Source organism: Vulpes vulpes, chromosome 8 (assembly GCF_048418805.1).
Source record: "Vulpes vulpes isolate BD-2025 chromosome 8, VulVul3, whole genome shotgun sequence".
Lineage (NCBI taxonomy): Eukaryota > Metazoa > Chordata > Mammalia > Carnivora > Canidae > Vulpes > Vulpes vulpes.
This window is the reverse complement of record NC_132787.1, coordinates 2,713,761-2,727,827: the sequence shown is the minus strand read 5'-3', so window position 1 is coordinate 2,727,827 and position 14,067 is coordinate 2,713,761. Positions and strand designations below refer to the sequence as shown.

Genomic DNA, 14,067 nt, shown 5'->3' with positions numbered 1-14,067 from the left:
AGCGCTCCTGCCAGGTGTGGTCCACGGACACCACCTACATCAGGGTCCCCGGGGGTGGCGGGTGGAGGGGGCTTCTTATATAGGCAGATGCTGGGCTCCATCCAGAACCACTGAATCAGAAGTTCCAGGGATGAACCCGGGAATCTGAATTTTATTTTGGAGATTTATTTACTCCTGAGACACACACACACAGAGGCAGAGACCCAGGCAGAGGGAGAAGCAGGCTCCCTGCAGGGAGCCCGACACGGGACTCGATCCCGGGACCCTGGGGTCATGCCCTGGGCCAAAAGCAGGTGCTCAACCGCTGAGCCACCTGGGCGTCCCAGGAATCTGAACCTCAACATGCTCCCAAGTGATTCCAAAAGAACTAAAGCCGAGAACCGTTGGATTCTGTGGGCAGGGGGTAGTGGGAGGGTCAGGTAATTCTGACGGTGGAGCTGACTTCCTCTGTGACTCTCACAGGATCAGGTTCTCCTCCTCGCATTTCTCCTTTGACTTTGCCCGAGCCAATCCGGGTGTCCCACACCTGGGTGGGGTGGAGGTGAAGGTGGAAGAGGGGAGGACACCGGAGCCTGTATCCACAAGCACCTGCTAAGCGTCTGGCACATGATATCTGAATTTCATTCATGGCTCAGAGCAGCAGCAGCAGCAGCAGCAGCATTTTACCTTCATTTTATAGATTAGGAAGTCCAGACCCGAAGAGGTTAAGTGACTTCTCTGACATCACGCAGCTAGTCCAGCCTCTGTCTGAGGCCACCTGTTCCTTGGGATGGGACATCCTGGCTCGTCAGAATGCTCCTGGAGGAGGCCGCTTGCTGGTCAGACACTTCGGGAGTAAAACACGCAAGATGGCACAAAGGAACTTCCTGGAACTCTCGGAGAAACAGCTCCCACGGTCTCTGCTCTCCAAGAATCTTGGACAGATCTTCTTATGGGGCGGGTAGTACAGGCCAGTTATGTGGGAACCCAGAAGTAAAACCCAGACTTCTGGTGGGAGGACATTTTCCCTGGCGGCCTGGACGTTCCTGAACAGACGAGAAGTCCCACTTGGGGAAGTCTGTTTGGAGCCCCGAGGGGTGTCCTCCTGTTGAGGTGCAGAGAGAGCTTTCTGATGGATAGGTTTGTTTCTTTTTTTTTTTTAATTTTTATTTACTTATGATAATCACAGAGAGAGAGAGAGAGAGAGAGAGAGGCAGAGACATAGGCAGAGGGAGAAGCAGGCTCCATGCACCGGGAGCCCAACGTGGGATTCAATCCCGGGTCTCCAGGATGGCGCCCTGGGCCAAAGGCAGGCGCCAAACCGCTGCGCCACCCAGGGATCCCGATAGGTTTGTTTCATTTGAGTTATAGGAAGAGCTGCTCCGCTTCTTCCATTTTATTTTATTTGGGATTTAAGAAGAAAGATTCAAAACCAGCCCGACTGGGTAGAGAATATCTTGCCATAAGAATACATACTTGATCTCAAGACATAGAAAAAGCGATGGACAGTTGTCTGGGCAATGCAGTCCTTCTGAGGCTTTCAGAATGTGTCTTCAGGGGGCACATTGTTCCCTGGGGCCCTGGGAGGACCAAGATCTTTCTTTCTTTCTTTCTTTTTTTTTTAAAGATTTTATTTATTTATTCATGAGAGACAGAGAGAGAGAGAGGCAGAGACACAGGCAGAGGGAGAAGCAGGCATCATACAGAGACCCTGACGTGGGACTCGATCCCAGGACTCCAGGATCACGCCCTGAGCCAGAGGCAGACGCTCAACCGCTGAGCCACCCAGCAGTCCCAAGATCTTTCTTAGAATATTACTCTCCTAGTCTCTGCCTCCTGGCCTTAGAGGGTCCCATAGGGGCTGCATGCTGGGCACACCATGGTCTAGATCCCACCAAGTTTGGGTGGAGGCAAAAACAGCTTCAAAGGGCCACCGGATCTGCTCTGAGGACGAAGGGGAGTCTCATGGGGCCCCTGCTGCCCTGGGACAGAACAGGGGATGGAATGGGGAGGGGGCCCTCTGCCTTTCCTCTCTCATGGGGGTGGGAGGGTGTATATACACGTTTTTGTGTCTCTGATGTTTTCCTTATTTTTAATGCAAAAGCTCATTCTCGGGGCACCTGGGTGTCTTAGTTGGGTAAGCATCTCACTTTTGATTTTGGCTCAGGTCATGATCTCGGCGTCATGAGATTGAGCCCTGTGTTGGGTTCTGTGCTGAGCGTGGAGCCTGCCTGGGATTCTCTCTTTCCCTCTCCCTCTGCCCCCACCATTTGCTCTTTCTCTCTCTCTCTCCAAAAACAAAAACAAAAACAAAAACAAAAACAAAAGCAAAAACAAAAGCAAAAGCTCATCTTCTGAGGGCTGCCTCCACCCTACTCATTCCCTGGCTATCCATCTCTGCCCTATAGCACCAAGAGAATAGGAGTGGGCGCTTTGGAGAACTCTCCATTTTTAAGCAAAGCGGAAGTGGGCAGGGATTTCCAAGGGGCACACAGGGGGTCTGGTAAGGGTCACAGATGGGGCAGGAGAGTGGTGTGAGGCAGTTCGGAACTCAGCCATTCCCCAGCGCAAGTCCCCCCCGCCCAAAGCAAAAGCAGAACCAAGCTCGTGTGTCCTCACTGCTCTGATTTTCAATGAACAAGCCACTCCATACAGTCTCTTCTTAATATCCCCGTTCCCAGAGAGCAGCGGTGGCTTGCGTATGTGGACAGGGGGTGATTCCCGCATAACCATTTCCAGGGTCACGTCCATTCCAAGGAGCCATATGCTTTGTCATTTCCTTGACCGTGTGGTTAATTTCCATTTCTCACTATGCTTGGTTCGAGTGACCGATGGCACCAGTCTGTGTTTCCCGGGATCCCAAAGATTGAAGCAGGGAAGTTGGAGACGCTGGGCTGGTTGAAGGAGCCGACCAGGGGGTGGGTGTCTGTGAGGATGGTCCAAGGGGAGGGTACCTGAGACTTGGTGGAGGGAGCTGGTGGCCTTAGAGAGGAAAGAGAAATACCAAGGCCTAAGCTGACTTGATTGTTTTGAAAGGACTATGAGCCATACTTCCCTCATCCCTTGGAGATCCTTGTATTTTGGGGAACATTGAATATTTGAATAAGGCTAGAACACAAGCAGCAAGTCTGATTTTCTCTGAAGAAGGTCTTATTGGGTTTGTGGAGTTTCAAGGGAAAGGGAGCCCAGCAAAGCACTCGGGGTTCACCCACATGGGCCAACTTTATTGTTTGGGCCACTTTGCTCTAGAATTTACCTGATCTCTTGATTTCAGACCACGTCACTTCTCCTTAAATTTTTTTTCTAATAAGACTTTAATCCTTAGTTGCCCTTGGATTAATCATTTGCTTTGTGTATATCAGGAGAGGGCCTTGGGAGCCCCAGAAGCCTTTGAACTGGAAAAGCTTCCTCCGCATTTTTGCTGTTGGCCGGAAGGAGGGCTGGGGAGGGCAGGCTTCTTCCTTATAAGGCAATGGCACCTCTGCCGGCTGAGTAGGTTGACTGGTCTTTGCACACAAAGCATGAAAACTCATTAAAAAGCTTATTATTATCTCCCGGTTTGTGGCCTTTTGACTTTTTAATGCACACTGTCCTATTTCGGGGGTACCAGAGTTGGCATCCTAGGAATGCTTGGCCCAGATCCATGGGAACATCCAAGTGCGTTCCCCCAGCACAGACTCACCCCAGCAGCCCAGACCCGCAGGAGGTAGCAGGGCTGGGGAAGGCTCAGCTCACCGACCCCCAGGCTGATGCAAAAAGCTTGAAGGCCACTTCCTGCCCGACGTCTCACTGAGACACCTCAGGGTTCATGCTCAGATTTTGATTTTCAGCCCCTGACTTATAACCTTCCCTGTGGATGAGTGAGTGAGGACCAGAGGACCATGCCCTTGAGGACCAGAGAGGCGGGCAAAAGGAGAGAGGCCAGCGGGGAGCTTAGAACAGGCCTGCCCAGTGGCAGCCGGCAAACCTCAAACAGCAGCACCAGAGCTCTCAGAAGAGCCCAGCAGCCCCCTCAAAGGAGCTGCTGCCCTTTGGGGGCTGAAGCGAGGAATCATCAGAACGCAGAGTCGTAACTTCTCCTCCCAGGGAAAGGCTGCCCAGCGGGCTGGCAGGTGGACATCCACCCAGAATGGGGACAGCCCGTCTGTTCTCCAAATGGAGCAATGGAGGGGAGTCCAACAGGGCTGATGTCTTCTCGTGCTCTGCCAGCTGCCTGAGGCCATCCAACCATCCCAGACCTGATGAGTCCTGGAGCCCCATCCTGGGAGGCGGGGGGAGTCAGAGCCAGAAGCAGATACCTCCTGGAACTTCCTCAAGGAACTTCCAGCTTGATCCAGGCTCCGGACGCCCGGTGACATCCCCGGCGCTGAGCCACAAAGTCAGAACCAGAGATCCTGAGGGTTGGAGACCGTGTGGGGTAGGGGTGGGGGGATTGTGCACATGGGAGGGAGGGAAGGGAGGGAGAGCGGAGAGAGCAGGGTAGCCAACGGGGGGAGAGCCTTGGGATGTCTGTGTGTCTGTGTGGGATGGTCGTGGGTGGCTTAGAGGGTGGGATTGGCTCCATGGGGTGGAGCCTGAATCTGGGAAGAGCAGCGCTGGGGAGGGAGCCCTTGGCAGGGGTTTGAGGAGCAGGTGGCAAAAGAGATGGAGGGAGTGGGTGCTTGGCATCAGCAGGGCGCGCACACCTGGGAACTGATCTGAACCAGTAGGGGGTGAGAGCCATAGATCTGCGGTGGGTTCTGGCTGCCTGGGGCGGGGTGGGGGGGGGGCTTGGGGCAAAAGATCCTGGGGGAAGCTGGAGCTGAGGTCCAGGCCCGACTGGACTGGGCAGGGCTGAGCTGGAATCAGGCTATGGATCAGTGGATGAGAAGAGGCACAATCACTGGAGGGTTCGGGAAACACGACCTGGGGCTGGAAAGGGTTGCCGAGCTGGGGAGGGGCCGCGCATCTGTGTTGGAGAGGGCGGCCACACTGTCATCCACAAGACCACGCATCCTTGCATCGAAGCAGCATTTATTGGAACAGAGACTGAGACAACCCAGAAGGCAAGGCACCCACAGACAGTCGTAACAAGAGGGAGACTCAGAAGTGGCCTAACCTTCTCCATCCCACCGGCTCTGCATTGGACACACCCCTCCTGCACCCGCAGGGGAAGGGGGAGATCTGGAGCAACCTTGGAGTTTTCTTTGAAATGTATAAAGGTACAATGAAGAGCAAGACCCGTCCCAAGTCAAAAGGATTCCCTCACCCCCCATGATGGGCCCTCAACTGGGAGGCCACATGAGGAGTTGGGCTGGGACAGGTTAACCCAAAGGAGGCATCGGTCAGAGAGACAAACAGAGACCCAGGGCCAGTGCTTCCTGCACGTGCCAGCCAGGGGAGGAGCTGCTGGGAGGGAGGACTTGCTCTCAGCCTCTCAGCCTATGCGAATGCCAGGCCCCGGCAGGCACTAGGCTCATGCCCTGTCTCGGGGGAAGGCCAAGCTCCTGGACGTCCAGCCACCCTGGGTGACTGGTAGTGTCCCAGAGAGCTTGGAGAATGATGCAAACCGGCCACGGGTCTTTTGGAGTCAAACTGGAGTTAGGTTGGACAAACTGGGAATGCCTCTCTAACTGAAGCCCAGAGGAGAACCAGGAAACAACTCCCTAGAAGGAGAAGGTGCGGGAGCACGGCCGAGGGTCTTTCCCTCTCTAGGAACATGTGGAAGATTCCGGAAGCAAGCACACGATTTCCATTCACACGCTATTCCGCGCTCCGGGGCCGGGGCCGCGGGCGGCCGGGGGCTCTAGGCAAAGCGGACGGACCGGCTGCTGCTGCAGGTGAAGCTGGCCTGGCGGGGCTGGCAGGGGGCGCAGGAGTCGGGCGCCATCACCGTGATGCTGCCCCCCGTGGCCGCGGGCCCCGACGCAATCTGGCGCCCCGGGGTGCTGCTGTACGTGAGGCCCCCGCAGGCCACTCCGCCGCGGGAGCTGCTGACGCCTGCGGGGGAAGAGAGGGGACACTGGGGGTGAGTGGCCTGCCCCGTCTCCCCAGCCTGGTGATGGGCCCCAGGGAGCTCCCGCCTAGCGGAGGGGGATTTAGTGGTTAGGAGCTCAGGGCCCAGTGCCCCCAGCATCTCAGTCCTTCTTGGGACTGGGACAGGAAGGGGGTGAGGACCCCCACCCAGAGGGGACATTTCCCTGGCCTGCGGGTCCCATCGCCACCTGGGGAGGTGCTCCCCTGGGTGCTCCCCAGTGAGGAGCCCTGAGAGGAGGAAAGACCCCTCCCACTCGTCCGGAAGCATCCCAGGTTCAGCTCTGCCCATCAGCAAAGCTGCTTTTCTGCGGGCAGGTGATCGGGCAGGTACTTACAGACATTCACGGAGCCCACACCCTCACACAGCCTGCGGGAAAGAAAACTCCGTTAGCGCTGCACACGGAGCGGGGATCCTCAAGCCAAGTGGTTGCTCAGGGACAGGGGGGCCCTTCCGTGAACAGATGCCCCCCCCGCCCCCCGAGTCAGGGAGGGCGCCCCAACGTCTGCGTTACAGGACCCCCGTCTCTCTCTGACCGTTCTCTGACCACAGAGACAAGGCCTTCCGGTTCCGAGCAGAGCTGGCACGATGCTGAGCTCCGCCGGCTGCTGCCGATCTGAGGTCCCCCGGGCCGCCCGGAGGAGTGTGGTCAGGCGCCCAGAAAGCAGCAGGAGGGTGTGCAAAGGGCCGGAGCGCCAGCGAGGAGCTCGCGTGCAGGGAGCGCACTGTCCTCACGCCCTGCGAGCCCGTGGGGCGGCCACGCGGCGGCCTCCCGTAGGGAGCTACTGGGAGAAAATGGGTTTGGGGGGCACGTGGCTTGGAAACAGGCTGCACCTCTTGCGCTTAGTAACTGAGGCCACGAGAACGTCACTGCACGTGGGGCCTTACTCCCTCACCTTTGGGTGTGAAACATGGTCACTACCTCATTGGATTGTGAGGACTGAGCTGAGCGCATGGCACAGGCCAAACACATAATAAGTATTTGGTAAGTTATGACTATTATTGAAGCTTAACCTGTACTAGCAGTGGTTAGAGATGTAGCTCACACTTGGGCTCAGGGAAACACACTCCCGGGGGCCAGGGCCTCCTCCATCCCACCAGACCCTCCTTAGCCCCACCTGTGCTCCTCGCCCTCCAGCAGCCGCCTGTACGTGGCGATCTCGATGTCCAGGCCCAGCTTGGAGTTCATCACCTCCTGGTACTCCTTGAGCAGGCAGGCCATGTCCTGCTTGGCCTTCTGCAGGGCGGCCTCCAGCTCGGCCAGCTTGCAGCGGGCGTCGGTGAGGGCCGCCTCGCCCTGCTGCTCCGCCTCGGCCACTGCGGCCTCCAGCTTGGCCCGCTGCGGGGAGGGAGATGGGGGATCAGGGATGAGAGAGAGAAGGCACGGCCGGGCTCGCCTGAGCGCGTGGAGCTGCATCAGGGAGAGGGGGCCAGAGGTCCAGGGAGAAGCCAGGTGAACCATGTACGATGGTGCTTAACGAGACCTGGCCAGTGAGCGAGAAGAGGGGGCCTTTCACCATGTCTCCTTGATGGTGGCCTCAGGGTGGCCAAGGAGGGTGATGCGGATGCGTGTGACGTGCTACGTCCCGCTGCGGGTGCCGAGTGATTCGGCTGGGTCCCTGCTTCCTCACGGGCACGCTGTGAAGCCCGACTGGGGCCGGGCTTTTGCGCTCCTGGTACTGTGGTCTGCCCGTGCTGGACATGCAGGCCCCTCCTCGTACCCTACCTGGCACTTGGCGTTCTCGATCTCGGCCGTCAGCCTCTGGATCATGCGGTTGAGCTCGTTGATCTCCTCCTTGGTGCGGCGCAGGGTCTCCCCGTGCCGGATCACCGTGGCCTTCATCTCCTCACACTGCGGTGGGGGGGGGGGGACGGTTCACAGGGGCTCCTGAGGCTCAGGACGGGTCATCCCGCTGAGCCCCACACCTTGCACAACTGCCACCCCAACCCGAGGGCTGCCGGCCCTTCCCTCGTCCGTCCCACCTGCACAAAACCCAAAGCCCTTTCAGCATCCCTCCTTCTGGGGCTCTGGCAGGGGGAGGCTGGGCCCCAACCTTGCTGCGGTACCAGGACTCGGCCTCAGCCCGGCTGCGGCTGGCGATGTCGTCGTACTGGGCCTTGATCTCGGCCACGACGCAGTCCATGTTCAGGTCCCGGCTGTTGTCCATCTTGACGATGACCGAGGTGTCTGAGATGTGGGCGTGGAGGACGCGGATCTCCTGGGGGCCAAGAGCCAATACATTTGGGTCTGGCGCCTGGTCTAGGCCGTGGGCTCCACCCTTGGGGGCGGTGTCCGCTCCCTGGAGTGGTCATGCGTGTGGCATGACTCCTGCTCCGCGGGCTCCCCTGCCGCCTTCATTCCCACGCAGGCTCATCATCAGAGAAGAAAGCTGGAAGGGCCCCAGGAGGAGCTGCGGACTGACTGCCCCTGACTTAACAAATGGGAAAACCGAAGCCCGTGCTAGGTTTTCTCAAAGTCACCCAGCAGGGGACCTGGGGTTCGAACACCGGGCTGGTGATTGGTCCACTAATTAACCAGAGACTCGCCCTGACCCCCACCCTCAAATAGACGCTTTCATATCCACGTGCAGACGGACCCGCCCCAGGCCGGCACACGGGCGCACACACTGCAGCGCACAGAGGCACTCACGGACGCGGAGGAGCCCAACCACACACACTCCGCAGTCCGACGCCTGCCGGGCTCTCCCGGGGCACGTTCGTATGTGTGTCCATCACAGCTGTGTGTGCTCTCTTGTGCCTTCATCATGCACAAGGGGCGAGCGTGGACTCCCGGCACACGCTCTCCCCTCTTTCTCGGGGGCTCACACCTCCCGTCTACCTGCCCTGGCTGGTCAGCAGGGGCCCCCTCACCTCGTCGTAGAGGCGCTTCAGGAAGTTAGATTCCTCCACCAGCGCCTCCACGTTGGCCTCCAGGTCGGATTTCCGCAGGTAGGCGCAGTCCACGTCCTGGCGGTGGAGGGAAGGGGGGCATGTATGAGTGGGAGGCCTTGAGGTCAGTGTGGTAACCATGCTCCCCCCACTGGAGGTTGCCCCCAAGGGTCCCCCTCCCTTCCTGCCCCATGGCCAAGCCCCCTCACCTTCTTTAGAACCACGAACTCATTCTCTGCCGTGGCTCTCAGAGCCACCTCCTCTTCATACCTGGGTTGGGAGGAAGGGAAGGGCTGCAGCCAAGGGGTCGGAGCTCGGACACCCTCCTAGCTTCTGGGCAAGCTCTCCCAGGGGTCAAAAGAGATGGAGTCCGTGCAATTGTTGTCTTGTCCTCTCCATGATCTAGCTTGTGCATTATTCCTGGGGCCAGCCCTCCCTTGTCCCGGCCTGGCTTATGCCACCCCAGTCCTGCTGCCTCTGGGATGAGGTCAGGGAATGCACGCCCTGTTCCCCAAATCTAAGCTCCTCTGTGCATTCTGGATGCAGAGAGAGCCAGTGGCCTGGGCTGTGAAAACATAGAGCGAGCGGCATAAAGTGAGCTGAGCCGGGTAGGCCCACAGAAAGCTGTAGAACTCCGCTGCGTTTCCTCTCCTCAGTCCCCAAGAAAGCAGCTCTAAGACCCGCCGAGCCTCCAAAAGGTAGAGTGAGGCCAAAGAATCTAAGAAACATGGGCTCTGGCCCCCCGACAGCCTTGGGGGTTCCAGGCAGCCCTGCTCATAGACAGGCGGGAATCTTAAGCCGCTTCAAGAAGTTGAGGGCGAGGCCTTCCTGCGTTCCCTGGTGCCCCCCTGCCAGGCCGCACTCACTTCTTCTTGTAGCCCTCCAGCACCTCCTGCACGTGGTTGAGCTCGGAGGCCAGCCTCCCGCCGTCGGCCTCCACGCACTCGGCCTCCCGCCTCAGCGTCTCAATATAGCCGTTGAACAGGGGCTCCAGGTTGCTCTCGCAGCAGCGCTGGTTCTGGTAGAACTGCCACTTGGTCTCCAGCAGCTTGTTCTGCTGCTCCAGGAAGCGCACCTGCGTCGGGGCGGGAGGAGGAGACTTGGGGTTGGGGGAGCCCGGGAGGAGCCTGACCCCCCTGCTCCCCCCAAGAGCCCTCTCTGCCCTTGGTGCTTCCTGAACGGCCAGGGCCGGCCAAGGGCTGAGCATGGGGCTGAGAGTCTGAGACTCTCCATGCCCACCCGGCCCACCCGGCCCCGGCCCTTGGAGGCAATGGGGTGGCAGTGGGGGGAACGCGCCCCGGGGCCTCCGGCCAGCCGTCTGGTTCAAGTCCAGTTGTGCTGCTTGAAGCGGGCAAGCTTCTGAGCCAGAGATGATAATGGAACCTCCCTTAGAAGTCCTGAAGGTCGAACAAGTTAATACATGGAAAATGCTTAGAACATCCCCAACACGCGGTAAGCGCTCAGCTCGTGTAACGACCCCTGTAATCGGCAGCTCCTCATGTATTAATCCAGGTGGGGACGCTTCCTGAGACGTTCCTGTGTGGTGTGACGCCCATGCTAAGCCGCCCACACCTATCCACCTGTAGCTACAGCTGACCCTTGAACAATGCGGGACACGACGCCTGCCCCGGCCCCCCACCCCGCACAGTTGAAAATTGGTGTATGACTTTTGACTCCCGGAAAACTGAACTACTAGTACCCACCCCCCCCCATCGCCCTGTTGCCCGGAAGCCTCGCTGACGACCTTAAGCAGTCGAATAACATACATTTTGAATGTTACGTGTATTAAATATTGCATTTGTACGGCAGCGTAAGCTAGAGAAAATCTGTTATTAGGAAACTCATAAGGAAGAGAACATGCATTCACAGTACTGCATTTGTCGGGAAAAAAATCCTCATGGAGGTAGATTTGTTCATCTCCTACCGGTGCTGTTCAAGGGTCAACTGTGGATCTCTCTCTACCCGTGTATCCATCACTCTCAGTTCTCCCAAGCCCCCGGGTAGAGGGGGGTATTATTCTGCTCATAATACAGATGGGGAGACTGAGGTGACTAGCGCCTTGTCACACAGATAGTCAGTGAGAGTCGGGGTCTGATGTCCCCTGAGCCCCCTTCGCCTGCCCACCACGTCTAAGCAGCTCATCTGAGCTCTCTCAGCTTCAATTTGATAATAGAAAAATGGCAACAGCACTGCCGACCCCGTTGGGCCATTTCGAAGATGAACCCAACTTGCTAAAGGACATGGTAACCGGAGCTCCTGACTGCACCCCCAGAGCCCGGTCCTATCTGCTCTGCCAGAGTGAGGCCTCGTGGGCACGCGGGGAGGGCGCGGGGGGCTTGGGAGGCGGCCTCACGGCGTGGGGGTTCCCACACTCTGCACGTCTGGGCTTGCTCCTCGCAGCCTGGCCGCCCCCTCCCGCCTTCCCAGCCCTCCGTCCACGGCGGGCTCGGTTTCCCGTCACACCTCCTGGCCCTCTATCCTTGAACAATCATGCTGACAGCCAGCACTCATTGAGCACCTACTGTGTGCCATCCACGCCCACAAACACGCATACGAGGCTGGTTCTGGTATCCAGACAGGTCACACGGCCGAGGCCTCGTGCTGCCGAGGGGCAGAGCAAAGACGGGGAGGCCGGTGGCTCCGGGCCAAGCCCGCCCACTGCCCGAGCTGCCGGGCTGGGAGCCGTGTGCCTTTTACTCTCCCCATTATCTCCCACTCTTGTGGCACCCAGTACCCCGTCCAGGTTTCCGGGGGCGCCTCTGATGTTTCTGGGTTGCATTGTCTGCTGAAGTGCACACACGCACACACACGCGCACACGCTCTAGGCCGCAGACTCCGCTTCTGGCCCCCACCGGGCCCCTGTGCTGGAGTTAAAAGACGGAAACCGATCCTCTGCCTCTGTTGCCTGCGTTTCTCTCCCTCTGCTGCCTCCAGCCCGGCTCCGTGCTGTCTCCCCGACACACGAGGACCTTCCCGAGGGGACGGAGGCTGGGGCCTTCCCCGGACCGTCCTGGGCCTCACTGACCTTGTCGATGAAGGCGGCGAACCTGTTGTTGAGGCACTTGATCTGCTCCTTCTCCTCGTGCTTGACGCACTGCGCGTTGGGGTCGATCTCCAGGTTGAGGGGCGTCAGGAGGCTCTCGTTGACCGACACGGTGGTGATGCAGGGCGGGCTGGGCCCGCACACGCCGCCCGAGCGGTAGCCGAAGCTGCGGCCGCAGGAGCCGGCGCGGAAGCCGCCCACAGCCATGCGGGGCCCGCAGGAGCCCAGGTTGGAGAGGCTGCGGCTGCCGAAGCCGGTCAGCCCCCGGTAGCAGGACACCCCTCGGTAGGGGGCGGCGCTGATGCAGCAGCGGTTGCCAGTTTTGGGGGCCACGGCCGAGCAGGAGCTGAAGGTCCTGGTGACCCCACATCCTGAGCTGATTCTGTAGGAGCGGCAGGACATCGTGCGGGTCTGAGCAGAGGCCGAGTGCCACGGGAGTAAGTGAGGGCTTCGGGTGCGCTGCTTAGGATCCTCTGGCCTCTCTGATCCTCCCTGGTCCTTTTATTGGTGGGGAGAGCTGGGGTTGGCTGCATAAAAGGAGTGAAAAGCCATTTTATGTTGTTTATTGGCTTGGGGAGTTTGCCAGCAACTCCCCAAAGACTCGTCTTAAAGGTGAGCTCAGCGGCGACGTGGGGCCTCCGTAAAAGGGTTGAAGATGTTATTAGGGACACTGTGTTTGCACTTTTCATCTTCAAAGCTCGTTTACATACATTAAGCAATTAATTTTCTTGCAGTCTCCCTGTAAGATGGCCCCAACCCACACCTGGAGACGGATCTGAACTCAACAGTCTGAGGTGGCTGGCGTTGGGGTAGAGGCTGGGCCTGCTGTCTCAAGGGGGAAGGTCCAGTGTCCCAGGTTGGGTGAGACCCCAGGAGCGCATTAGCTCTGTCCTCCCGGCTCCATGCAGGACGTGTTCTCGGGTAAATCACCGTGTTTCAGGGGCTGACGGATCAGGCAAGTCCAGGCCCCGCCAGGCACCATTGCCTGGAAGGTGGTTCAGGTCCGTGGGACCATTTTGACCACACTCCCTGCAGGACACGGGCCTGGAGCACATGGTCTCTTAGAACCTTCTGGATTCCAGCCCAGGGGCCCTGTCTTAGAGCTTCGTTCCTCACTCAGCAAAATTGCAAACCACTCCATTCCCAGTGGCCACAATAATGGCTACTTGTGGATAATGGGGGAGCCTCCCCTTCAGCCACTTTCTCCCACTGGGCGGCAAGGATGGAGGAACCCAATCCTGGGGTAACCTGCCCGCTGTGAACTTGCTCTGGGCACTTTCCCTCGGCTCTTCAAGAAGAAACAGGTTCTGTTAGTCTCCCTTCCAGGACCACCGGCCAGAGAAGGGGCACATCCCGTTCGCCAGCCCCACAACCGTAACTTTTAGAGACGGGGGCAGGAAAGTGGCTTTATTTATCTTGTCTGAGGATGCTGTGATTTCTGGCGACCGGGGGCTCTGGGGGCCTGGCTCCTCATAACGTCCCTGCTTCCCTGTGTACCCTGGAGCCACTTATTAGGATAATGATTGCTATTCTTTTAATGGTCATTGAGCACAAAGCTGGGGATGTGGTCTCTGCCCCCAGGGAGGCTAACCAGGCACCTGAGGTGTTAGGGACTTCAAGAAGGGAAGAAGAGCAGATGAGCATCCTTCGAGGAGGGGGACAACCCCTCCGGGGAGCCCCCCAGAGCCAAGCCCTGCCGCCGTGGGGCCCTCGCGTGCCTGATGTTCCATCCTGGTTCTGCCCTCATCTCCCTGGCTGGGCCCCTGCAGGTCTTCCCCCGCAGCCAGGCGATTGGCTTCTGTCTCCACACTCCACACGTGTTCTTCCAAGGAGGGCAGAGAGACTTGGGGCAGCGGGTGAGGGGGACCAAGGCAGCCTCACCAGCTGGCCCCGAAGGATCTCCGGGTCACGGTCAACGCGGGCAGCGGAGTCCAAGGCAGAGGGCCTGGTTCCAGTGTCAGCTCCGATGCCTCCCACCGTGCGGCTCTAGGGCCCTCTCGGCTCTCTGAGCGTTTGTGCGCTTGACCGCAGTGTGGGCTTCATCCTCACCTTCCAGGGCTGTTGGGAGGTTGTGTGGCTAATACGCAAGCGTGTGCTTTGGGGGCCAGGAAACTCCGTATAAAGGAAGGAGCTTCTTGCTTCC

The 14,067-nt window shown here is 58.8% G+C and overlaps 1 protein-coding gene across 1 annotated transcript; it reads right to left on the bottom strand.

The window, feature by feature from the left end:
- Positions 1-4,975: 4,975 nt before the first annotated feature.
- Positions 4,976-12,542, bottom strand: LOC112920995 (keratin, type II cuticular Hb5). The gene is made up of 9 exons (XM_026000031.2): positions 11,907-12,542; positions 9,748-9,956; positions 9,091-9,151; positions 8,864-8,959; positions 8,047-8,211; positions 7,719-7,844; positions 7,111-7,331; positions 6,330-6,361; positions 4,976-5,958 (listed from the first exon to the last, which is right to left on the bottom strand). Exons 1-9 carry the CDS (start codon positions 12,324-12,326, stop codon positions 5,765-5,767), a joined length of 1,524 nt encoding a protein of 507 aa, XP_025855816.2. The 5' UTR covers positions 12,327-12,542; the 3' UTR covers positions 4,976-5,764.
- Between the last annotated feature and the right edge of the window lie 1,525 nt (positions 12,543-14,067).